Below are 25,862 nucleotides of genomic sequence, written 5' to 3' on the forward strand. Positions count from 1 at the left end.
AAGGCCTGAAGAGACTTATATGAACTGATGCTAAGTGAATTGAGTAGAACCAAGAGAGCACTGGATACTGCAACAAGATATTGATTATGTGATGATCAATTCTGATGAATATGGCTCTTTTAAAAAAGGTGATTCAGGCCAATTCCAATAACTGTGATGGCAGCCAGAAAAAGGACTATGGAGACTGAATGTAGATCATAACATAATATTTTCTCATCTTTGTTTTTGTTGCTCATTTTTTGTTTTCTTTCTCATTTTTTTCCTATTTTGATCTGACTTTTCTTGTGTAGTATGATAACTGTGGAAATATGTATAGAAGAACTGGACAACTTTAACATATATTGTTGTCTAGTGGAGGGAATGAAAAGAGAAAACATATGTAACAAGGTTTTGCAAGACAATGTTGAAGACTATCTTTGCATATATTTTGAAATAAAAAGCTATTAAAAACTAAATCTCATCGTTTTGAAAAGAAACAAAACACACATTTTATAAATAAAGCTTTTTTTTAAATAAAAATAATAAAATTCTGTACTTTCTGGCTATTTAATGAAAAAATAATGCATTAGTTTTGGACATGTTGAGTTTATGATGCCCCTGGAATACTTCGTTTAAAATGTTCAAGAGCCAACAGCTGATAAGGAACAGAAGCTTAAGTGAAAGAGCAGGCCTTAATATATAGATATGAAAGGAATCCAAACAAATGATAATTCAATCTACTGTTGGGGAAGTACATAGCTTTGGGAAATCCCTTTAAGGATTTAAGGCAAATCTCACATTAGAAGTGCCCCTAAGAAAATAAGCTAAGGTAAACCTCTACACTGTTGAAGAAATTCCCTAGGGAAAATGAGATTTTTTTTTTGGAGGGGGGAAGGGAAGGGGTAGTGTTAGTGAGAGGGGAAGAGCTTGGGACCAGTGGAAGAATGTGCTATATGAAATTTGTGAAAACTGTAAGAGATTCAGTTGATAAACTTATTTTGGTCTCAATTTGGTACTCTTGATTATTACGCAACAAAAAAAATTAAAATTTATCTAAAATATATAAAAATTTCAATGGGTCTCAAAGGCTCTGAAGTAGCTTTTAGTAAATTGTGTGCTGTGACCTTTCTATGTGTTTCTTATTGTATTATCTAAATTGTATGTTTTTGTGTCATATTTAGCATTGCTTGTAGATTCTGATACTCTGGAATATTTCAAAGAAAATGCAGCCAGCCAAAAAGATGTATGAAAAAAGGAAAACTGCATCCAGAGGTAAGAATTCTGGGGAATATTAATAAAGTTTCATATTTGAAATAGTTCTCACAGCTTTCTGATGCCAAACTCCCTATCTCAATAAAATACTTTTGTTATTTCAGCCTTGACTATGTTAAAGTAACAGAAGTAAAAAGTCAGATCCCCACTCCTTCAAAAAACAGAAAACTTGTCCCTGATGTGTAAAAATTTATGGTGTTATAAATTTGATTTGTAATCAACACATAATATCTTTACTGTAAATTTCCAAATTATGGTAATTGTTAAAAAGGTCTTAGTAGATTTTAGAAGTATGCAGTTAAGATTAAGCACCTCTCTCCCCTTTCTGGAAGGAAGGACTTATGTTTTAGTGAGTTTTGGGGGGGTACCACTTGGTCCAATTTGCTTTAAGGAAATATAAGAATATGATTGAGAAATACTGAGAAGAATTAGACTTATCTCTTTCCCTGAAGACTGATAAAACTATAATTTTTGTGCAAGGTAGAAAGGAAATTGGTTTCACTGATTAAAGAAAGGAAATTGAAGTTAGATTAAAAGCAGTTAAAAAAAAACAAAAAGGCAAAGGCAGTTAGATGGCACAGTGGGAATCAGCCCTGAAGTCAGGAAGACCTGAGTTCAAATTTGACCTCACATACAATACTTCCTAACTGTGTGACCCTGGGAAAGTCACTTAACCCCAATTGCTCAACAACCATCACCACCACAAAAAAAGAAAAAGAAAAAAAAAAAAAAAGCCTTACAATTTGTAGTTTAAATTTATCTGGTACTTAAAATCTGCTTGTTCTTAACTTTTATTAACCATGAAAAGAGAAAAATGTATTTAAGTCAAAGAACAATTTAAGAATAAACAAAATTGAATTAGGGCATTGGAAGAGAGATTAAAAACACACTCACGAGCGCGCACACACACACACACACGCGCGCGCGCGCGCGCGCACATACACACACACACACACACACACACACAAAACAGAAGAGATGTCCTGAGGAAGTTCTGTCTACCCTCTGTTTCACAATGACAGAAGTGACCAGGAACTAAAAATGTCTTTTGGGAAGGCTGAAGTAGAATTTTCAAAGTCTGGTAAAACAGAATAAATTATTTGGGTCAATTACGTTAACTAAGGAATTTCTAAAAGACCATGCATTTGTAAGATCTTAAAAACCTAAAAAGAGTTTTGAAATTTCAAAGCAGGAAATATAAGGGAATGAAGATTAATTATTTTGATAATCTGGGATATTACTGGGAAATGCCATATTCTGCTCCTCAATAGCCATTCAAAGGATGTATCACAATCTTTAGACAAGTCTCTAACTCCAAAGTAGGATGATAGGAATTTGAGGTTGTCATTTGGAGCCTCTCACCATCTTTTCATCCAGAATTAAAACTGAGAACTTCAGAGAAAGGTGAGACATCTTAGGAAATGATTTAGCTTTTTGGGCAATTTCTTTTCTTTTCTATTTTGGAGGGATGGGCTGAGGCAATTGGGGTCAAGTGACTTGCCCACATAGCTAGGAAGTATTAAGTTTCTGAAGCCACATTTGAACTCAGGTTCTCCTGACTTTCAGGCTGGTGCTCTCTCCACTTGCCACCTAGCTGCCCTTTTTGGGTAATTTAAAAGGAAATAAAGAAAAAGTGATAGAGAGCTAAGAGTACCTTTGAGAATGAGACAAAATTTTATTCCGAAACTAAATTAGAACCAAATAGAAACTATTGCTACTTGGCATGAAGAAATATATTAGCTGTGACCTTAAGCAAGTCACCTCCCTCTATCTGCCTCAGTATACTATTCTTAAGAAGATAAAAATAGCATCTACCTCCCAGGTTATTATGAGGAGCAAATGATCTAGAAATATTACATACATGCTGACTACTGTAATTATTTCTTTAGTTGAACATAATTATTCCATGATGGGTAATTCTATACCTGGTTTTTGATGGGAGTGGTATAAAATGGCCAAAAGTAATAAAATGACTAATACTCTGTGTAAGATCACTTAAAGATGCATTCAAATAAATTGATGTTACATGACTGGCAATGAATTTTAGTTTTAAATACATAGTATTGTCAGGCATTCACCAACACCTAATACCCTATAACAAGAAATGAGTTCACAATTTAGACATAAAGAATGACACTATAAGCAAATTAGAAGAATAATGGATAGTCTCTCTCTCAGATCCACGAAGAAGGAGAAAATCTGTGGCTAAAAAAAGGACTATAATACATTATAAAATGCAAAATGGATAATTTTGATTATAGTAAATTAAAAAGGTTTTGTACAAAGCCAATTCAGACAAGATTAGAAGAGAAGCAAAAAACTGGGAAAACATTTTGACATTCAAGGGTTCTAATCAAGGCCTTATTTCTAAAATAGAGAACCAACTCAAATTTTTAAGAATACAAGCCATCCTCCAATAGATAAATGATCAAAGGATACAATTATCAAGTAAACAAATTAAAACTATGTCTAGTCATACGAAAAAAATTATCTAAATCACTATTCATCAGAGAAATGCAAATTAAGACAACTCTGAGGTGCCACTACACACCTTTCAGATTGGCTAAGATGACAAGAAAAAAATGATAAATGTTGGAGGGGATGTGGGAAAATTGGCATACTATTACTTTGTCAGTGGAGTTGTGAACTGATTCAACCATTCTAGAGAACAATATGGAACTATGCCCACAGGGCTATTAAACTGTATATATTCTTTTATCCATAAATGTCACTACTGGGTCTGTATCTCAAAAGAGATCATAAAAAAAAGGGGAAAAGAAACCACACGTGTAAAAATGGTTTGGCAACCCTTTTTGTGGTGGCAAGGAACTGGAAATTGAGTGGATGCACATCAATTGGAGAATGGCTCGATAAGTTATGGTATGTGAATATTATGGAAGATTACTGTTCTATAGAACAGTAATCTTTAAGAAACAATCAGCAGGATGATTTCAGAAAGGCCTGGAGAGATTTACATAAACTGCTGCTAAGTGAAGTGAATAGAACCAAGAGAACGTTATATAAAGCAACAAGATTATGTATTCTGATGGAATGGGTTCTTTTCAACAATGATGTGATTCAGGCCAATTATAGACTTGTGATGGAGACACACATCTGCATCCTTCCCAGTATGAGGATTGAATGTGGATCACAACATAGTATTTTCATCTCTTTTTGCTGTTGGCTTGTTTTTTTGTTTCCTTTCTCATTTTTCTTTTATCTGCTTTTTCGCATGTTGCATTATAAATGTGGAAATATGCTTAGATTAGGTGCACAAGTTTAACATATGGATTTAACAGTGGATTTCTTACTGTCTAAGGGATGGGAGGGAGGCAGAAAAAATTTGGAACACAAGATTTTGCAAGGGTCAATGTTTAAAATTATGCATGTATTTTGAAATTAAAAGGTTAAAAAGATATAGTAATATCTTCTCTTAATACTGCTTTTCTGAAATTTCTTGTGAAATGTTACAAAATGGGGTCTAGATTAAAAGAGAAATTACTTCTCTATTACAGAAATGGCTTCTATTTGATCTGGATTCTGTCGGATCATAAACTAATTTGTTCACAGATTTCATTAAAAAAAAATACATGTTTGAAAATGATGATGTTGATTAAAGTTAGTGTTTGGGGGAAAACTTGCATAAATTCTTTCAGATATCAAAGTCCCTTAACACTTATAATCAGGCATGATCATAAGATCTTATCAGTCCTACTGACTGGATGTTATAAAATTCTAAAAATAAGACTGAGAAATAGTGTCCCTTCTCCCATTCTTTGTCAAATAAGGGCATTTATAAATTTACTGTAATAAATGAGTTTTCAACTGGAAATTTAGCTATCATTTATGAAAAGGTATATGGTGATTTAAGATGTAACTTCAACAAATTATTAAATAGTATGTCTTGAGGTTACATCTTTAATAACAACAGACCTCAAGTTTCAATTTTGCCTTAAGGTAGAATGGGCAATACAGATTGGAAGCTCACAACTAGCAATCACTTGGACTTTTCAAAATTTTTATTTCATTTATTTATTTATTTTTGCTGGGGTGTTTGGGACTAAGTGACTTGCCCAGGGTCACACAGCTGGGAAGTGTTAAGTGTCTGAGGCCAAATTTGTACTCAGGTCTTCCTGATAGAACTGGTGCTCTATCCACTACACCAACTAGCTGCCCCTGAACTTTTTTTAGTCAACTATCATGTATTCATCACAACTATCATGTATGGGTGGAACTCCAGAATATGATTATTCTTAATTTCTAAATGAAGAATAAGTGAAATGTTCTTATAATTTTTTTTTACTTCTTAACTGTTTGAACATTTGAATAAAAACAATAACCTAGCCCTAAACTATGATTACTGAAATTCTCTTACTTGAGGTAAAATCTGTTGGCATGGCAATTTAATACTGCTCTAAGTTCGATTTCAGATAGGGTTGTCTGCTGCTCATTAAACCAATACTTCACTACTAAAGCAGAAAAGCCATATACTACAGTCTGAAAACTGTCACAGATAGATATCTGTCCCTGTAAATAATTGAAGTGATGACTTCAGCATGGCCTAAGATAGTATCCTCTAGATTTAGCTTCCCTATGGTGCTATAAACAGATATCTCCTACCTGCTTAATCCTGAGCTGAATTTTTGATATCCTATGAATAATGTGCAACACTGTTATGTGACTAGCCCTTAAATGTCATACGTGGACTTAGAGATCTAAAGGAAGGGCTTATATCAAGTTGTTCTGTGCCTTTGAAGTGAATTTTGATTTTATCATAACCATGTCCCTTCTTTTCCTTTCACTGCAGATTTCTACCACTAGAGAGGCAAATTGTATAAATTTGTTTGATTCATATAACTTTTTGTTGTTGTGAGACTGAATCTATTCATTAAATTAAAATTACCAACATTTTGAGTACAAATTATAATAGAATTATATTCTCCTAAGGGAGGAGTCAGATAAAGTATAAAAATAAAGACATAATATAACAATTTTCTAATTAAATGAACACTAAAGCAACAGCATTAGACTGTTTTCTCTAAGAACTAGGACACGTGCCTATTTATATGAATAAGATTGGATTCCAAATATATCAAATGGAAAATTCAGACTTTTGAGTATATTTCAAATAATTAATTCTCAAAAATTGGATTTAAGGATTTTATATGGAAAATTACATTCATAATTGTTAAAAAAAAAAAAAAGTGAAATTGTTGTCCTATTTTGAACTATGTTATTTAACAGAATGGCTTCATTTTTCATCCTTTCTTTTTTTTCCTTCAGCTTATTGATAGCATAGTCCATATCAGATAGAGGGTTTAGATCAAGATAGAAACAAGTGGTATATTAAAAACTGAAATTCTCTGACGTTTTAAAGTGAATTTGGGTTCCTTATAGTTTTGTCATTTATCGAATAAGAATCCTAATGTATGAACTAGTTTTTCCCCAATTTAGGAGATTGTATTAAACTATACTAAGTCTTGTTACTGCCAAATTTTAGCAGAATTACCTAGGAATTTGTACAAATGACTTGAAACCAGAGAAGCAAACTCCTCTTCAGAATTGTTGTAAGAATGTCTAAGACAAGATATTTACAAGGACTAGACTACTACATAGAACATCTAGGATTCCTCCACATGAAATTTCCTGATTAAATGGATATTATGAGTGGGTACCTAAAATACAGGTCCTACTATGACTATATCCATGCAACTCAAAGACCTTCTAAAGACTCCCTATCACCTCCAGGACTAAATTACAAATCCTTTTTGACTTGCAAAGCCTTTCATAACTAAGCTCCCCCTAACTCTCCTACCTTTTCAATCTACTTATATCTTACTATTTGCCATACATTTTTTGATCCAGCGACACTGGCCTTATTATTATTCCATAGTAATAGTAATTACTCTTTATCACTTTGCTCTAGGCAGTTTTTCTGGTTATTCCCCCAAGTCTAAAATTCTCTCCTTTAAGACCCAACTAAAATCCCCCAGTCAACATGAAGATTTCTTTTCCAATACCTTTCCTCTCTTAAATATTTTCTACTTATCTCAAATACAATTTTTAAAAATACATTTGTTTGATTATTATCTTCTTCATTAGACTGTGAGCTCCTTCAATGTAAGGATTGTCAATATGTTCCCTAAAGGCACAGTGCCTAGGACATGGTTAAGTGTCATATAAATATTAGAGCAATTATTATTCTTATCTCTAGTCCACCAAATTGGCAAAGAAAATGAAAGTTAGAAAGGCTGCAGAAATTGCTATGATGGGAATACTAATGTGAGAATAATGTAGGTGGAGCAAGGAAATGATCAATCATGATCAATCACTCTAGAAAAGAAAATGCTATTATGCAAAGAAGTGACTAAGGATTTGACCTAAAAATTCCTCTGCATCTATACATTAAGGAGGTCAATGACAGGAAGGAAAAAAGGAAAGGAAGAAAAGATGGATGGAGGGAGGAAGGAAGGAATAAAGGAAGGAAAAAAAAGTCCTATCATAAATAAATGATATGTTTAACATATATTGGATTACTTGCCATGTGGGGGAGGGGTTGGGGAGAAGGAGGGAAGAATTTGAAACACAAGATTTTGAAAGGGTCAATGTTGAAAATGTATCTATGCATAGGTTTTGAAAATAAAAAGCTTTAATAAAAACAAGTAAATAAATAAAAATCCCATTAACACCCCCCCCCCAAAAAAAGAAGTAAATGATAAAAGCAATACTTTCAGCCAAGAACTGAGGAATAGATAGATCAATCTGAAAATTCCTAATTAAGATTATGTACAAGAATGTAATAAAACATTACTGGAATTTAAGAAACAATGGCTATGATCAATACAGAGAAACACGGAAAGACAAATGAACTGATGCAAAATGAAAAAGTCAGAGAAACAATAATTACAATTATACAACAAAGTGGAAAGTGTAATAACAGAACAATTAAAATTAAATGCTATGAAGTCATCATGACTAAACCTGGTTTCAAAGAAGAGATAAAAAAATGCACTTTCTTTTGTTGCAGATTTAGGAGACAACATTAGTATAAGATGTGGTTGATGTGTTCCTAAGTTTTACTGAACTTTCTTCATTTTTATTCTTCTTTTAAAGGATGGCTCTCTGGGTGATGGGGAATGGAAAGTGTGTGTGGGGGAGGGAATGGACAAATAAATGTAAAATGAAGACAATGAAAAAATAAAAATTGGAATAAAATTTTAAAGTATAAAATTGGGGGGAGAGAGGGATATAAAAATTAGAACCAGAAAGATAAAGTACTGTAGACCTACGAGAAAACATAAACTTAATTATTTGTTTTGAAGAATATAAAAAATTTAGTTCCATGAGAATTCATCGGGAAGATGAAATTCAAATTTAATAGTAATGAGTTTTGAGATTTACAGTGCTTCAAGTACTGAGTTCTGACATTCCCAAAATATGCAGAAATTTGGTGTGTTCCAAGACAATAACAATAATCTTTAATCAGAAAATACCAGGAAGAAAAATAAAGTTTGTTTCCTGGGTACAGGATCTTCTTCTAGCTTAGACAATAATATTACTGAATAATTATAAACTAGACACTGCAAGCAAAAAAGAAATTTTTTAAAAGCTATCCTATTATGCCTCTAATTTTCCCATCTTAGAATTTTGGATAGCCTCAGATGAACAACTTACAGACAGAATTTTAACATTAAAAAAAAAAGAAAAGACATATCATCGTGCTCAACTTCATATTTGATAGATAAAAATGAATTCAAACCTAGAAAAGGTCAATTGCATAACGGAGATGTCAAAAACAGAACTCAAGGCCTTGCTGAATTGGGTGTCCATGGGAATTTCAAGTTCAATACCACCAAAGCAGAATTAGCCTACCTTTCATCTCAAACTCCTTAATCTAGGTCAATAACTGTTGCATGACTAGCTCTTGTTAATTTCAACATATAGGCAATATTTTCAATCAACTTTCAATTTATACTATAAAGAAATGACTTAAAAATAATTAAAATGGATGCTACAAATTTAAAGTTAATGTACTTTTTTTCAGTTGAAGTAATGGTGTAATGAAATGTCATATTAAAGTAAAGTAACAAAAGATCAAAAATATTTTTAGTATCCACTAAAATATGCCATTAATCACCAAATGAAAAAGACTAAACTCAAAAACGGTATAGTTGTGCATATGATTTCAGATTCAATCAATGCATTTGCTAGTTTTAACTGTTTTCTCTTTTTTTAGTCATGCTCCAAAGGATGACTCCCTAAGCAGGCTAGGGATAAGTTTGAAATTAAATGTAGGGGCAGCTAGGAGGTGTAATGAATAGAATACCAGCCCTGAAGTCAGGAAACCCAAGTTCAAATCTGACTTCAAACACTTACCACTTCCTACCTGTGTAACCCTAGGCAAGTCATTTAACCCCAATTGCCTCAGCCAAAAAAAAAAAAAAAAAAAGGAAAAAAAGAAATCAAATGTAACACTAAAAAATTACTAATATTTTTAATTTAAAAAGTTATAGGAATTCCAACTATTCACATAAACTCAAAGACAAGCATTTTCATTTTCTTGTTTTTCTTTTTTATCCATAGTCTTTGACTCAGGGATTCCATTGGCTTTTACTTCAAAGAAATCACACTTATGTTTGGAAACAAGTAGATATCAATCAAATGACGAAGAGCCAAAGTTGTAGCATATGAATACGATGAAGTACTACTGCATTGTAAGAAATGACAAAAGTAATAAATACCAAAATACCTGGAAAATTTTACACGAACTAATTCAGTGGACAAGAACCAAGGAATAACAAATACAACAATATAAACAAAAAAATTATCACCCCTCCTCAACGGGGTGATAATACAATAAATAAGCGAATGTTACAAAATGTCGAAGAAAACTTGAAAGAAAAGATGAGGAGAGTGGAGTCAAGATGGAGAAGAAAAGGTACATGACAAAGCTCTTCCCAATTTCTTACAAAACAGCTTTAAATAACTCCTCAGAATATATTCTAGAGTGGCAAAACCTACAATATTTCAGAGTGAAACAATTTTTCAGCTAAAACAACTTGGAAGGTCAACCATAATAAGATGAGAATGGAGCCTAGTCTAGTCCAGCATAGGCTAAGCCTGTACCTTGGGGCATAGCTGGCCTTGGGGATAACTGGCAAATAAATGGATAAATAAATGGGGATAAATTGCAAAAGTGGCAGCTTCAAAAGCTGCCCAAAACAGTATGGGGGTTAAATGTTGGTAAGAGCTTAGAGTTTACATGTGAAGGCAAGGTGGAAGTACTCGCATAAGAGAGCTTGAGATTAGAGGGAAGGAGGAGCTCTGGTCAGGGTTGGAAGAGTGGAAAAGAATTTGTGGACACAGACCAGAGCACAGACAAAGAAAACAGTGACCATACCTCCTTAGATTATACCACCTTGGAAGAACTGAATACTTACTGATCCCACAAAAGATCTCTGAAAGCTTGGGGCTGTGCCCCTTCATTCTGTGAGCAGAGTCCAACTTCAAGATGAAATTAAAAGCAAAAAAAATAGGATAGAAAAATGAGCAAAGGAACAATAACAAAAAATAACCAGATCATAAATGTTACTATACTGCCTGGTAAGAGCAAAACACAAATTCCAAGAAGAAAATAAAATCAAAACTAATACACCCAAACCCTCAAAGAAAAAGATGAACTGCTCTCAGGCCCTTAAAAAAAAAAATTAAATCAAATTAAAAAGAAAAGAGATGCAAGAAATCAAGAAAAAAAGTCTTGGTAAAAGAAAGACAGACAGACAGACACACACACACACACACACACACACCCACCCACACCCTGAAGAAAATAACACCTTAAAAAACAAAATAGGCCAAAAGTAAAAGAGGCAAAAAAATCCAATACAAAGAAAAACTCCTTAAAAGCAGAATTGGTCAAATGGATAAGGATAAAATACCCTAATTCCACTTTGCTGAGGAACAAGTTCCATTAAGTATTGCACATTACACATATTTTCAGATTTTTAAATAGATCATCTAATTAGCTAGTTTATTTTGTCTTAAAAATATTGTTATATGGAGAGCCCTCTAGGAGGAAAAAGGATTCTGAAAAAAATCATTATGACTTTTTAAAAATCAATTAAAAAAAAAAAACTCAAATCACTGGAGCAGCTAAGTGGTACAGTGGATAAGAACCAGAGTTTAAATTCAGTCTCAGACAATTATTAGGTCTTGCACCCTGGGCAAGTCACTTAAGCCCAATTGCCTTTTGGGAAAAAAAAAATCATTAAAAAAGCATATAAGTCTATAAAAACGGCCCTCACCTAAATGATCCTAGAAGAGGAGGATTTCCAAGAAGGAGAACCTGAGTGAACCCATATGGAACAATCTGACAGTCAACCGAGAAAAACATGAACTTCAATTGTATAAAGCAAACCCAGAGCAACTGTATAAAGCTAAAGCCACAAAAAGTGAGCCGAAAAGGTAGTGTTTCCTTCAAAACTCGGTTCAAGGACCATTTCCAAAATGAAGCCTTTCTCAATGCTGCCCACAGCTGCTAGTTGTTCCCTGCTCCCAAGCCTCCAAAAAACTAATTTGAATATACTTTATGTGCATATATACATATACATATCTGTCTTCCCTGATAGAATGTAAATTACCTGAAAGCAAAGGTTATTTCATTTTGTATCTCCAGGATTTAACTCACTAATATGCTGTGAAAAAAAAAAAGTAGTAAGAGCTCAAAAAAAAATGTTAACTGACTTAAAGCCAAGGGAACAGAAGCAATAACTACTATTCTAGAAAAATAATTTTGGAGAATTATTTAAAGTAGTTTTTAATCTGGAAATCCACAGATAGATTTCAAAGGGTCTCTTAAAAGACTCTTAAGATGGGGGGGAAAAAAGTAATTTTTTTCCTAATATCTAATTAAAGTTTAGCATTTCCTTCAATTATGAATGTATACAACAAGGCATAAGGGATCCACTAGATTCCCTAAAATGTCAAAAGGATACAGGATACACAAAACAATTAAGAAGCTCTAGCTTAAAAGGATAAAAGGAAAAGTTTTGTCTGTGTGTTTTAAGAACAGAAGTTCTGAACACATATTTGAAAAGTGAAAGAAAGTGGACTTGTGAAAGGTACAGGGCATGCATGCATTCATGCAAGCTTGTGGATATGATCAAAATACAAGTTCCTATATATTGAGAGATTAAATCAGGAGTACCAACAGAGTGATGACAAGAAAGAAGAATCATTTCATCTTTTGAGATGTGAGCAAAAGAGAAGGAGGATAAGGACATACTAAGGATTAAGTGTGGATGCTAGGAGATGCTAATGATGATAAATGTCATTTACATAATATCACTTTAAACTTCTAAAGTATGTAAAGAGAGGTAATTATAGATAAGAAAACTGGGACATAGTGAAATTACATGATTTGCTAAAGGTCACATGGTTAAATGTGTATCAAAGATCAGATTCAAATCAGTCTCTCATAAAGCTACATCAGGCTTCAACCTTTTCAGTCAGACGAGGTCTTTTTCTTTGAGGGGGGGAGCAAGAGGTAGAGCAAAGGGCACTGTAGGAGGTCTATAGATGTAATAGTGAGCTATGACTGATTCTCATGATAAAAAAAGGCAAGGAAGTTAAGCAAGAGCTTCAAATGAAGTTAAATAACATGAATTTAGCTATCACAATCACCAGGATTTTGTGATTTCTTTCAATAGTACACAACAGCAGGAACAAAAAGTATATATAACAGGGGTGCCCCAGAGTTGAGAATAAATGGATAAAAAGAGAGGAACAAAGGATTTAAGGTGAGAATTTTTTTATTTCAATAGCTATGGAATGAATGAAAGAAGTGAAACCATGGAATGAGAAAATAGGGAATAATAATGGTGTGTAAGAATAGATTCAAAAGTGACATAGTAGAAGTAACATTAGGATAAGAGACCATGTGGAAAGAAAAAATTTCAGGATTTAGAATTTTATAGACATATTGTTTCAAAGGATAGTACAAAGGATAGTAAAGTCTAACACATGAATACCATTGTGTATGAGTGAGATAAATCAAAATCAGAGGTCATAGGAGTTGAAGGTTGATGAAACTGAGAGAACATGATTCAAAAGATGGATATTGATGCCACTAAGTTTGATGGTCACAAGTGAAGAAGCAAAGGAAGACTAGTCTTAGAAAGCTGTATATAAACATATTGTTATCAACTAAATATTTTAACCACTGGTTATTTATAAAGGAATCCTGAAATGACCTGCTGCTATAAATCAAATACTTATTTTATGAACATTAACCTTTTACCATTCTTCCAACTGTTTTAGAAAATCAGATTATCAGATGTTGGTTTGTTTTTAACTAGAACACATATGTATGCTAACTTAAATCATCACATTAAACATAAAACTCCTATTTAATAAATTACAGTTGTGCAAACAGCACAACTGAAAAATAAGATTCAGTGAATTTGGGTCTAAGAGATACACACACATACACACACACACACACACACACACACACACACACACACACAATCAGTTACCAATAATTTTTAAAATATCACTAAACTTTGTTGATATTAAATCTGGAATTCTGTTAAAATTCTTTTTTTTTTAAATTACATTACTTATCTTACCCTACGCATGGCTTCCTCCTCCTCTTGACGCTTTTCATAATGTGCAAAGTCATCAAAGATTGAGGTGGTATGCTTGAAAGTAGCAATTATTTTAAGCACTTGCTTAGCTTTTTCTAGGGGTACCTCTTGAGTGTCCCTTGAATTTGTAACTGGTTTGTTGTCATTATTTTCCAAACGGATATGCCGCAATTGGTTATTGGGAACGTCTTTGACAAAGATCCATTTAACATCAAATTTGCCCTTCCACTTATCCTGAGACCAGACTCCAGCATATGCATTGTAGTCCACAACAGACTTCATCTCAGCCACTCCACAAAAGTGTCCACTACCATTCACACTGAAGAGTAAATAGAGCGGACCTTTGCCATTCAGAGAACGGTAAGCTGCATCCAAACGCTTATTACCATGTTCAGTACTACACCAGATAGAGTACTTAATGGAACGATGTATATCGTCCTCAGAATAGCTTTTGATTATAAACACACGTCCATTCTTCAGGTTCCAATCAAAGTCTTTGGGATTATAGTTACTTATGGCCTTTAGTTTTTCCAGCACTGGGTGAACCTCTACTCCAGATGGTGAAGAGCTGACAGGAACAACACCTAAACCAAAGTTTTCACTGCCTGCTCCATTGTTCTGGTTGAAACCTACTCCTCTGTTACGAGGAGCTACCCAACGATTTTGCAGCTGCGGCGGTGGCGGCTGCTGCTGTACTTGGTGAGGCTGGGCCTGTGGCTGAGGTCCTTGTTGCTGCTGTGGTTGTGGTGGCTGAGGCTGCTGTTGAGGCAGTTGGCTTTGCACCAATGGTGGTGGTTGAATTAATGGCTGAGGCTGCTGGATTATAGTCTGAGGAGGCAGAACTGGTTGGGTAGGTGGAGCTTTTACCACTGACCCTTTGTCATCCCAAGTTCCAATATTCATGTTATGTTTTATAGGAGGTGGTGGTACAGCAGGTCCCCCAATTCCCACATTGCCCTTAGGTTTAAGTTTCGGTTGAGGTTTGGCAGGCTTTCTGGCAATGGCAGCCCAAGAGGTTGGTTTTGGTGCTGAACTGCTAACTGGGGGTACACTATTTGCTGCAATGCTTGTCATACCTGTACTGCTCAAAGCGGAACCTACAGTTTTTGTCACAGCAGCTGTCATATCACCACCAATTTTCAGTCCAGTCATACCTTGCTCGATACTACTAATGCCAGGCACCTTACTCAAAGTATCATTGCCAAATCCAGCTTGTCCATCAGTTATAGCTCTCCCAAGAGAGCTAGGTGGATAACCATAGCTGCTACTATAAGCAGAACTTTGTGTTGATTGTCCCTGAGATCCACTTGTCCCCCAAGTAGAGAAATCTGCATTCCCAGGAAAAAAGTTAAATCCATGCTGACCAAGGAATGGAGGAGTATTTCCTAAAGCCCCAGGTTGACTAAACACACCATCAGGTATATAATGATGTTCACCATTGCTCATTTGTCCATAGGTTGTCAAATATGGCATAGGTGGGTCTCCAGCTGTAGACCATGCTGCTTCACCAAGAGAATACGGAAATCCAATGGATGGAGCATAATAACTAGGCATGTATGGATCTGACATTGGTGGATAGCTGTTACTCTGTAAAAGAAAATTCACAAATCAGTAGCGAAATGTACCTTTATTTATAAACAAATTTCAACAATACAAGTTACTTCAAAAAAATGCATGTTCTATTTTAACATACCCATTACAGTTATTGTGTAAGTGGACCCATCTGTAGACCTTCCCTTCCCCTACTAGTGCTCCATGTGGCCTGAGCCCTTTTACAGCTCTATACCTTGTAGTCCAAGCAGCTTCAGTGCCTGGAACAGAGGAGCCTTGGCTCAGGGGTAGAACAGTGCTCCTGCTAGTATTTGCCCCTGCCCCTGTAGCTACATAATAAGTCAAATTTATGTAATGAGAATTTATGGAAAACAAGAACTGTTTATATATATAAAAATAAAAACATATCCTTTCCCCCAAACTAGGAATTATTTACATCTTTGAAAGTTCTTTTTACCAAATTATTTCCTATAATTTTTTTTTAAATAGCAAGCTTTCCCAGAGCATTTAAAATGATCTGACTTGCAAAATGTTGACTCACATGCACTCAAAATATGTATTATGATGCAGTAGAAAACATAACTAAGACAAGAGACCACTATCATAATGATGGTTTTGCTGTATGACTTAAAAGTGTCTTAGATAAGGAAACTGGAATGCAATTTAGTGTAGCAAAGAAATAATTCTGGATTTAAACTCAAGCGGATCTAGGTTCAAATTCTTATTCCATCATTTATTATCATGGACACTGGGCAAGTCATTAATCATTTTATGCTTCCATGTCCAGAATGGGAAAAACGAAAGCTTTGGATCAGATGACCTTAAAGACACCATTTATGTTTTAATACATAATACTGCAAGCTTTAAAATTCAGACAGTTAAAAGTTTAGAAGTGAAATTAAAAATCTATTATCTAATTTAATGCCCTCATTTTAGAGATGCAGAAACTGACAGTGGTTTGTTCCAAAATCAAAAAGATTGAAAGAAAAAGGCAGAGATGGGATTCAAATCTCTTGATTTCTGGTCTACTACTCTATAAATAGTGAGGCATCCTGATATTTTTAAAAATTCCAAAGATTCACAAACACTAATTAATAAAGTTATCTTTATTTAATGATTAAATATTATTTATTTAATAATTTTATTTAATATGATTAAATCTAATAATTCAATAATCATTTATTTAATTATTAGGTATTTTAAAATTTAGATTTTAGATGTTTCAAATCTACTTAATATTTAGGACTCAAAAATGACTAGAAAGAGCTAAAATTTCTTGCTAATCATAAAACAATAACTGACACTTATTTAAGTAATGGCTGAGGGGAAAAAAAGGTAGATATAAAATAATAATTTAAACTTTCATTCAAGCAATGGCTGAAAATAAAAAAAGGAGAGCTTTTAAGGCCCATCAGTGCTTAAAGGAGGTCTAAGTTGCTTTGAAGGAAAACTTAGAAGCAATATAGAAATACCACATTGAAAAGAAGCAGTCATTATTCTTAATTTATTGTGCCTGAATTTGAAATCTTTTGGAGCTAAATTAAAATTTTGTTATTTAAGTCATGTAAAAAAAAAAAAAAGTATTTGACAAAGATAAAATTAAATAAATTTGACAAATACTAATGAGCACAAAAAAGTTCATTAGGTAACAACCTTAGAGTCAATCATTCTAAAAGCAGGGATAAAGCTGAAAGTTGCAATGAATATAACACCTATTGATGGCCCCATTATAGATTATGTAAATACAATATTCTAGTTCAAAACAGGACAAAATACACATAAAATAACCAACAACATCAGCTTGACTATACCCTACTTCCAAATCTTGAATCAATTTCTAACTACTATGAAGCCATTAAAATCTGAAGGCCAGGGAACAAAATATCCAGCATAGAGGCAAAAAAAGTTAGTGACTATAACAAACAAACAAAAGATATATACTCATGAACTTGGATGGGTGAGAATCCCATTCAGTTCAGATTTCTAGAAGAATGGCAAAGTTAATTTTTTAATCTCATCAAGGGTGTTCTGAAGAAAAACATGGAAAAATATTATTTTACCATACTTCAGATGAAGTAGTACAATTAACATTTCCTGTTTTGACAAAATTGAAGACTGCATTCCTAGTCAAACTCAAAGTCTGCATAATCAGGTGAATATATATTTATATACAATGGCATTATTTATGTTAACTTCTTTTAGAAACACTAAAATTGAGGGAGGAATAATTTAAATTCTAACTTCAAAAGACCCTTTGAGAAAAAACTCCTAACATACATTCAATTGTTAACAATTTTCAGAAGAGCCTTAAGAAACTGCTAGAAACAGAATTAGGACTAGAATACAGGTACTATCCAATCAGAAGACAAAATTTATACTGTCAACCTGGCTACAAATAAACATGAATAGATCACAAATTGGGGTAATGTACTTTAATATTGCCATTATATACAAAATGTTCCTTCATTATTGATGCAAGAATGTAATATGAAACTCGTTTTGTACTCTTTTCAAATGGATATAGTAAATACTAGAAAGAACTTTTATTAATTTATTATACTAATCACTGTGTTTACTTCAAAGTATTATGATACAATACAAATCTCTGATTTTCTAATATTCAAAGGCTGTTAGAATGACAATTAAAACTTAATTCCATGTTGAAAATATTCATGCAAAATTCGCTGCATTTTTTTAGATTAAAGTTATCCAATACTGTATATTCTTTTATTTCACAAATATCTAACATTTCATATTTGTGCAGAGATGTCAGCTGATAGTAAAATCTTTCTAATCCAGAATTTTAGCAATTAAAAAACAATTTGAAAATTATGTGAATTCAAATCCTTGCTCAAGAAGGAATAAACTGGCATAATGCTGCACATACTAGACATGTTTGGTCGATATCCACTTTTGCTTGTTTTTCTCTTCCTTAAAAAGTAAAAGTCCATGGGAAAAAGTCCTTTTATTCAGAAATGAAAGGAATATGATAAACCAAAGAACTTAAATAAAATTTTAATATTACTAGATTTCAAAAATGATTACTCTCAGACACTAAAATTTGCCTTTTGAACAAAAGATAGTTACTTTAATATCGTTTTAATATGTTATGAAAATCATGCTATGCCCAGAAAACAAATAAGTTAGATAATTTTTTTTAAAGAAATATCTATATATAGAAATCCTCCATTAACCAGAGCATTTTATTGATATTCTCAAGACAAATGAGCTTATTTTATAATCAGAATTCTTCTGAGAGAAGTGTTATCTAGGAAGCAGGTAAGAAATATGGACAAATTTCTGACAAAAATGTTCCAAAAGCACAAAAAAGTTGTTAATCTATCTTGTCCAGAATTTTTTCTATAAAATTATTCTATTCTATCAAGCGACATATCTCTCTCATAGTTAAATATAACTTCAAGTTGCCAATTAATTTAATAAAATGGCATTTTGGCATGATTACATATTTAATTTGCATATAAATATATCACATACACATGTATACATGTAAATACAATTGAATTTTATGAAATAAGCTAAATTAAAGCATGTTATGTGTTAACTATTAAATCTAAAGTTACAATTACTTCCAAAATGGATTCTTCTTAAATAAAATTTATTTAAAATATTTTCATCATAATTGGAATTACCATCCAAATACTTTTTAAAATTCACTTTTCCTTAATAAAATATCTATTGTTGCCATTATAGACTATAATAAATTTCATTTAAAAAGGTACACTATAACAAGTTAGAAGTAATACACATTTATAATCAAAAGCCAGTTCAATATGATAAGCTTTAGATATTGGCTTATTCAGACAAATGACTTCACATTCACACCATCTTCAAAAATGCCTTTATTGTAAAAAAAAGTTTTTCTTGTCTCCATAAATAAAAAAATTAAAATATTCCATCGAAATAGACTATCACAAATTTCTAAGATTCTATGAATATGGCAATTATTTTGGTTGGGAACAAAACAAAAAGACCCTCAAAAATCACTGATTGTTTTAAGAAAAAATACTTTCCTAAAACAAAATAAAAATATTATCATAATCAATATTGAAAACATGAGATATTTTTAAAATTCCTACAATCAAATGAAAATGACAAAACATGATAATCCAGAAAATTCAGGGGCAGGTAGGATTCTTGACATCTGAAATTTCTAGAAATTGTTTTAATTTTCTTTTCTACTTTATTGTGAATTGATGCCAAAAGTATTAATTTTTTTTTGTATTTTATTACAAATTTTATATTTAAGACTTCTCCTTCTTTAAAAAAAAAACACTTTAGTTTTGATAACCCACCTTTTTTTTCCTTTTCTCTAAAATAAATCTTAGAATCTGAGATATGTCTATTTTTTAAAAGAAAATAGTGCTCACGTAATTATTCTTACATGAAAGTAAAATATCAAGTCCTACATTATCACAGCAAATCAAATTTTAAATTCATGCTAAAGATAGTTTCACTTATTAATATGTTCTTTCTTTCCTGGTAATAATAGTTCAGAAAAGTAATGTAAAATATTTTATAAAAAAGAAATTTACATTCTAAATAACAAAGAGAAAAATGATGTCAGAAGACTTCCAAGATTACCATTTCAAGAATGAGTATACACTTACCTGATTTGTCTGGCTACTTAGGTATGGCTCAAAATCATCATCATTCACAGCATCTTTCTGATGAATCGAACCATTTTGTACTGAAACTAAAAAAGTAAGATTTATAAGCTACTGAAAGCTTTCATCGAACACTACTCAATGTCTTAAGATAGTCATACAGCATCTGAATGAAATCATTCTTGCTCAGTCTAATTCAGGAAAAAAACAAAAAGCAAACTACATTGCATTCATATTAGTAATAGTCTTTGAAACACATTAAGTATTTAAGTGTCAGAAACTTACTTTTGTGATAAAAGAATCAGAAAGTGACAATTCTGAAAATGACAGTGTCCGCAAAAATAACAGCATATTTTTTACATATTAAAAGAATTATCCTGCCTTCTAAAAATAACAGTATTAAAACACTACTAAAAAAATCCTAACCACACTACTATATTATTACATTTCAACCTAAATATCAATTTTAAATTGGGTTTTGTCTTTTTTTTTTTTGAAGTACATATTTAACTTTACTTTTTTTTTGTCTGTTTTCTTTTTAACATGACTAATATGGAAATAGGTTCTGCATCACTTCACATGTATAATTGACATTTAATTGCTTGACTTCTTTTTTTTTATTATTTGTTGAACTCTTTATGACTCCTTTTGGGATTTTCTTTTCTTTTTTTCTTTTTAATAACTTTTTATTGATAGAACCCATGCCAGGGTAATTTTTACAACATTATCCCCTGCACTCACTTCTGTTCCGATTTTTCCCCTCCCCCAGATGGCAAGCAATCCTTTACATGTTGAATAAGTTACAGTATATCCTAGATGGGTTTTGTCTTGTTTTCAGGGGAAGCAGAAAATGTACGATAAAATCACAAAGAACTTGAATCAAGACAACACAGAACTTTCTAAAAATAAAGTATCACATCTCTAATGATTCTATAGTTATTACTTGGATAGACCCAAAGTAACAGGAAAAACCAATATTTAAAAAATATAATTGATGAAATAAGGTTTTCATGAATTCTAGGGAAAAAAACAATCTGAAAATCTCAAGAGGGTTTAGCATAGTATGAGAAAGGATTTCACATCAAAATAAAAGATAACTATAATTATTCCTATACCAAATGCTACTAAGCAATTATTTTTGTACACTAATGTCCCCATGATACTAATATCTGACTTATAAAACCAAATGTTTAAAATCACAAAAAAAAAAAAAAAAAATTAGAATACTGTCAGCTCTTGGTCCAGCTAAGAGTCAAGTTACAAAGTTAAATTGAGAACCAGTTTTTGTTGAATATAGCATGGCATAAACATTTTCTCTAAAACTAAAAACTAGCAGGCTAGTACAATTTGTCCAATACTATTGCCACATCATTCCAACTGTTGACCAACTTTTACCCTGAATCTTGTTTATGTAAAATTTGAGATGACATATAATCAATGTCTCATAGAAGGATTTCTCAGTGTTTAACAAGTAGCATGGTAATAGAGAAAGTTTGGGCTATTCTGAGAACTGAAAAATAGGAATGCCTGGCAACATAACTGCTTCACATTTTTGAAGCATAGCAATATGGAAGGATTTTACACAGAAAGGTTGACATGATCCTGGCTCCACACCAAGGTAGCTCAACCAACTGTGCCTAGATTAGCAACAGTAGATAAGTTATGCTATATCTAGGGTTATTCAAAATTAAAAATTGTTCCATAAACCAGGAATAAATGGGATGGTTCTTTGAGTTGTTTCTGGTGTCAGATATGTACAAGACTATCTCTTTCCATTTTAAGATTACTCACTTTTTTTATTTTAACATTTTACCTAAAGCTCCAGTTAATTACATCTCAACAGAAAACAGGTCCTTTATTCTGGATATACTATCTATTCTATTACCAAGAATCATTTAAAAATCTAATAGTTTCAAGCAAATAATTATAAATTTCTAGAATTTTTGATGCCCAAGGAATATATATATGTATATATCATAAATCTGTTTACAAACTTAAGCATTAAAGTAAAAAGGTTTTTCTCAAAATTAACCTAAATATTTCCTATCCCATTGTTTTGATCCTTTTCCCCATCTTCCTCAGCAGAAATTTTGAACATATTACATATTCAATATAGAATAACAATCTTCAAAATCTATGAAGTTACCTAAAATTTTACCTGAAAATGATTGGTAATCTTAAAATGACACATAAACATGTCTACAAATGTCTAAAAATACTACTCAAGGAATGTCAGCTTGAAGGAAGATTTTATCAAAAGTAATTTACTTATACTGACAAGCAATTTACATAAAATTAGAATATGAATTACACTTTTCACTAAATCTCAGTCATGTAAGGTTAAATCAAAATCCTTAATATGAATACATCTCTTTAAAAATACATTTCTGGAATAGTCCAAAATCTTTTAATTTAGTTTTTGAATATCATTAACTACAAGACAATATTTTTAGACTGAAAGCTTCAGACCATGAAATAGTCATGAAATCCAACACAGTCCTGTAGTGCCGAAAACCTTCTTCAATGAAAAGAGAACAGATGACTTACATGATCCTTCGCCTGTTTACTCTGCTCTATGGAGCAGAGTCAAATCAAGATAGAACATGGGCCTTAGGAGCCAGGTGATCTTTGTTCTGGTCCTGACTACACCAAGAAGTTAGGAAAGTCAACACATCTGTGCATCAAGTTTTCCCACCTACAAAAACAGGGATAATACCATATACCCTCTATCTCCTCATGGGAATGTTCTGAGGATTAATAAAAATGAAATATTAATAAAAAATAATGACAGTAAAGTGCTTTGAATTTTTCTTTTGATTTTGGATGGAAAAGAAGAACCATTAAAATACAAGGTTTACCAATACTGTCTAAATTTATTTATTTATTTTTTTAGGAAAACAATTATACAAATGCATATGTACACATCTTGTTGAGGAAAGAATATATGTATTTGTTTAATTGTAGAACAATAAAACCAGTGGAAGAATCATAGTAGGGGAAAAAAAAAAGTTATGTATGTCTTGAGACTTCAGGAAGTAATTTGACACCTGGTCCTTCCCCCACTTTTTGCATCATCATCATCATCAGTACTGCCTTTAAGGGAAAGCGACAAGAGATCATTTGCTCCAGCACACAATTTTGGTATTTGTTACCAGGAAAAAAGTTCCATGATAAAGTAAGTTCCTATAATTAGCAAACATTTCATATTTATCCTTGAATTTCAATTAAACATCTGTACTCTCATCTTGCCAAGGATGATCAAAGGTAGGCCCTAGCTTAACTATCAGAAGTATAAAATGCTTAAAAAAACAAAAACATACAGCAAATTATAGATGATAAATATATTGTATTCTCAAAAAGACAAAAAGGGCTTTACAAAAGGAATCTCAGATAATTCCTTTCTAACAGCTATCATAGAGCAAATGTTTTTCCTATAAATTATTCCTATATTCTATTCAGATCATCACTTGACAGTAACAGAGAGAGAAACCCAATGCTAAAAATATAAGTCAATGACAACTGAAGATTAATCATAAATTAAAACAAAATATCTCTGTAGTGATTTGGGAAATGAATCTATTTTTAAAAATTCAATTTACACAAACTTGTCAGGAGCACATCTACAAAGAACAGGATACATCAGAAAAGAACACGGGAAATTTTCCATCAACTCTCACAATTTGTACCTATTGTTTTGAAGAAGAATTTGAAGATAGTTTCCCCTTTAATTCATAAAATTACATAAAATATGGCTTTATAATTTTTTAAATTAGAATAGAGTCGTTTATTGAATTTGCACTCATTTAAGAATATCCACTGGTGATTTTCCCTACTACCACTAATAACTATTTTTTTAAAAATGAGGAAAAATTCTAAGCCACCAGAAGAGCTCAAAGCACTTTACCAACATTATTTAATTACTGCATGTATATAACTAATGGCTGCTATTTCTATATGTATTGAACTAAGTTACAAACTCATTCCTTCCCTCTTAATCCTCCCTCTGAAGAAGCATAAAAAAGTGTGCTAGGTGCACATGCACTACTTACACATCAATTTTAAAGCAGTTTTCAAAATTAATTTCCAATATTTTGCAGGCAATCCAATTTTTCCCTCTTTCACTGTAGATCATTGTTGCAGTACAGATATAGATGAGGCGGTGAAGAGGAAATCAACAAAACATAAAAAGCTTTGTTTTCTTATAGATGACATGAAACATTTTCTGGCAGGCATATTGTGCCTTCCAATGTATACAGCAGAATCCAGGACCAACTAAATTTGCTGTAAATATAGTAATCCTCATAACATACCAGTGGGATTTATATCTAGTATTACTATTTTCATTTTACAGGTGGAGGGAAAATTCTGACCAAAAGGTGAAATGTGTTCAAGCTCACTTGGCAAGTCAGTAGCAACAGTCAGTATTAGAACTCAGGTCTCCTGGGACTCCCAGTCCAACGTTCTATCCATGGATGAGACTATGAACTGAACAGTAAGGGGGAAAGAAAGAAAAATTCTTGGATAAAGAAACTACCCAAGTAAGTTCTCTCAATGTTTTTAAATACATTTGAACAAAGGTGTTATTCAAGGATTAAAATCAAGTGCAATTAAAAATATTTAACTGAAATTTTAAAAAAAAAAGGCATTTAGAAGCATAGGAAAAAATTTCAATCTAAGATACCAAAACCACCATTATGACATCTTTTCCACCTAAGTTGAAAATCATATTCACTGTACAAAGCCGATATCCTTTTTAAAACACCAAGGTATGAAAAGCTATATATACTTTTTATAATTTGTTTACTTACCTTAATGCTGAAAACACAAATATTTAGCAACTTAACCATTTCCCCATTTATATAAGTCAATTATATCAAGTGAGTAGTAGAGGGGGAAAAAACATTTAAATTTCGGTTTTTCTAGTAGAAATGTAAAAAGGTAAAGAAATGTCAATGTGTCAATGTCACTTTATTCTCTCTATATATAATTTTCCAATTTTAAAAAAGCCCTCATTTTTAATAAGATGGTATGTTATATTAAATAAGCAATAGTTATACTATACTAAAATATCTTCATAAATGAATTGCAATAAAATGGAATTTTAATCTCAAAAATCAATGTGTGTGGATGAAAAAAAGGAGGAAGAGGAAAGGGAGAGAAAGAAAGGAAAAGAAAAAGACATGGTGTTAGGGGGAAAAGCATATACTCTCCAGGTAGTTGTGACAGTGCTACTTTTTTTATATAAAAGACAAATAAAATTATGTTAAAGATGACAATTTTTTTTCACAATACTTTATACAAATTCCGATAACATGTGATTTTCCTTCCAAAAAAAGACATTCTATTTTAGAATTTCATATAAATGAAAAGAATGATAATAAAATTAACACCAAGTTTAGTCCAAAAATTAGAAACAGGTCTACATGTCAGAATTAACCAAGTTTGAAATAATGATGTAAAAAATATATTTCAAGATAAATATATGGAACACTAAAGGTGAGAGGAAAATGAACATATAGGATAGCTTAAGGGAGTAAAAATTTGCTAAAAGAAAATAAGCTGGAAAAGTATTTTTAGTTTGAATCATTTCCAACCCTACAATAACACCAGTTCAGCAATATGTCTTTCTTTCACTTAAAAAAAAAAAAAAAAAAAACAACCTTTTAATTGATCCTTTTTTCTTGAAAAGTATTTTTTATACTTTGTGTCATATGACTGTCATGTTTTAATCAGCTGACTGCACAGGATAATATTAAAAAGCAAAGAAAACATTCCTTTAAGAGGAAAA

General features: G+C 32.1%; 1 protein-coding gene across 2 annotated transcripts in view; it reads right to left on the reverse strand.

The window, feature by feature from the left end:
- The window catches only part of YTHDF3 (YTH N6-methyladenosine RNA binding protein F3), a 55,714-nt gene that overhangs the window by 28,331 nt on the left and 1,521 nt on the right, over positions 1–25,862 (reverse strand). For both annotated transcript variants that reach the window (XM_051970129.1, XM_051970130.1), the window contains 2 exons: positions 20,078–20,163; positions 13,881–15,485 (listed from right to left, as the gene is read on the reverse strand). In XM_051970129.1, coding sequence (XP_051826089.1) covers positions 13,881–15,485; positions 20,078–20,163 — 1,691 coding nt within the window. The remainder of the gene's footprint in view (positions 1–13,880; positions 15,486–20,077; positions 20,164–25,862) is intronic.

This window comes from Antechinus flavipes, chromosome 1 (genome assembly GCF_016432865.1).
Source record: "Antechinus flavipes isolate AdamAnt ecotype Samford, QLD, Australia chromosome 1, AdamAnt_v2, whole genome shotgun sequence".
Lineage (NCBI taxonomy): Eukaryota > Metazoa > Chordata > Mammalia > Dasyuromorphia > Dasyuridae > Antechinus > Antechinus flavipes.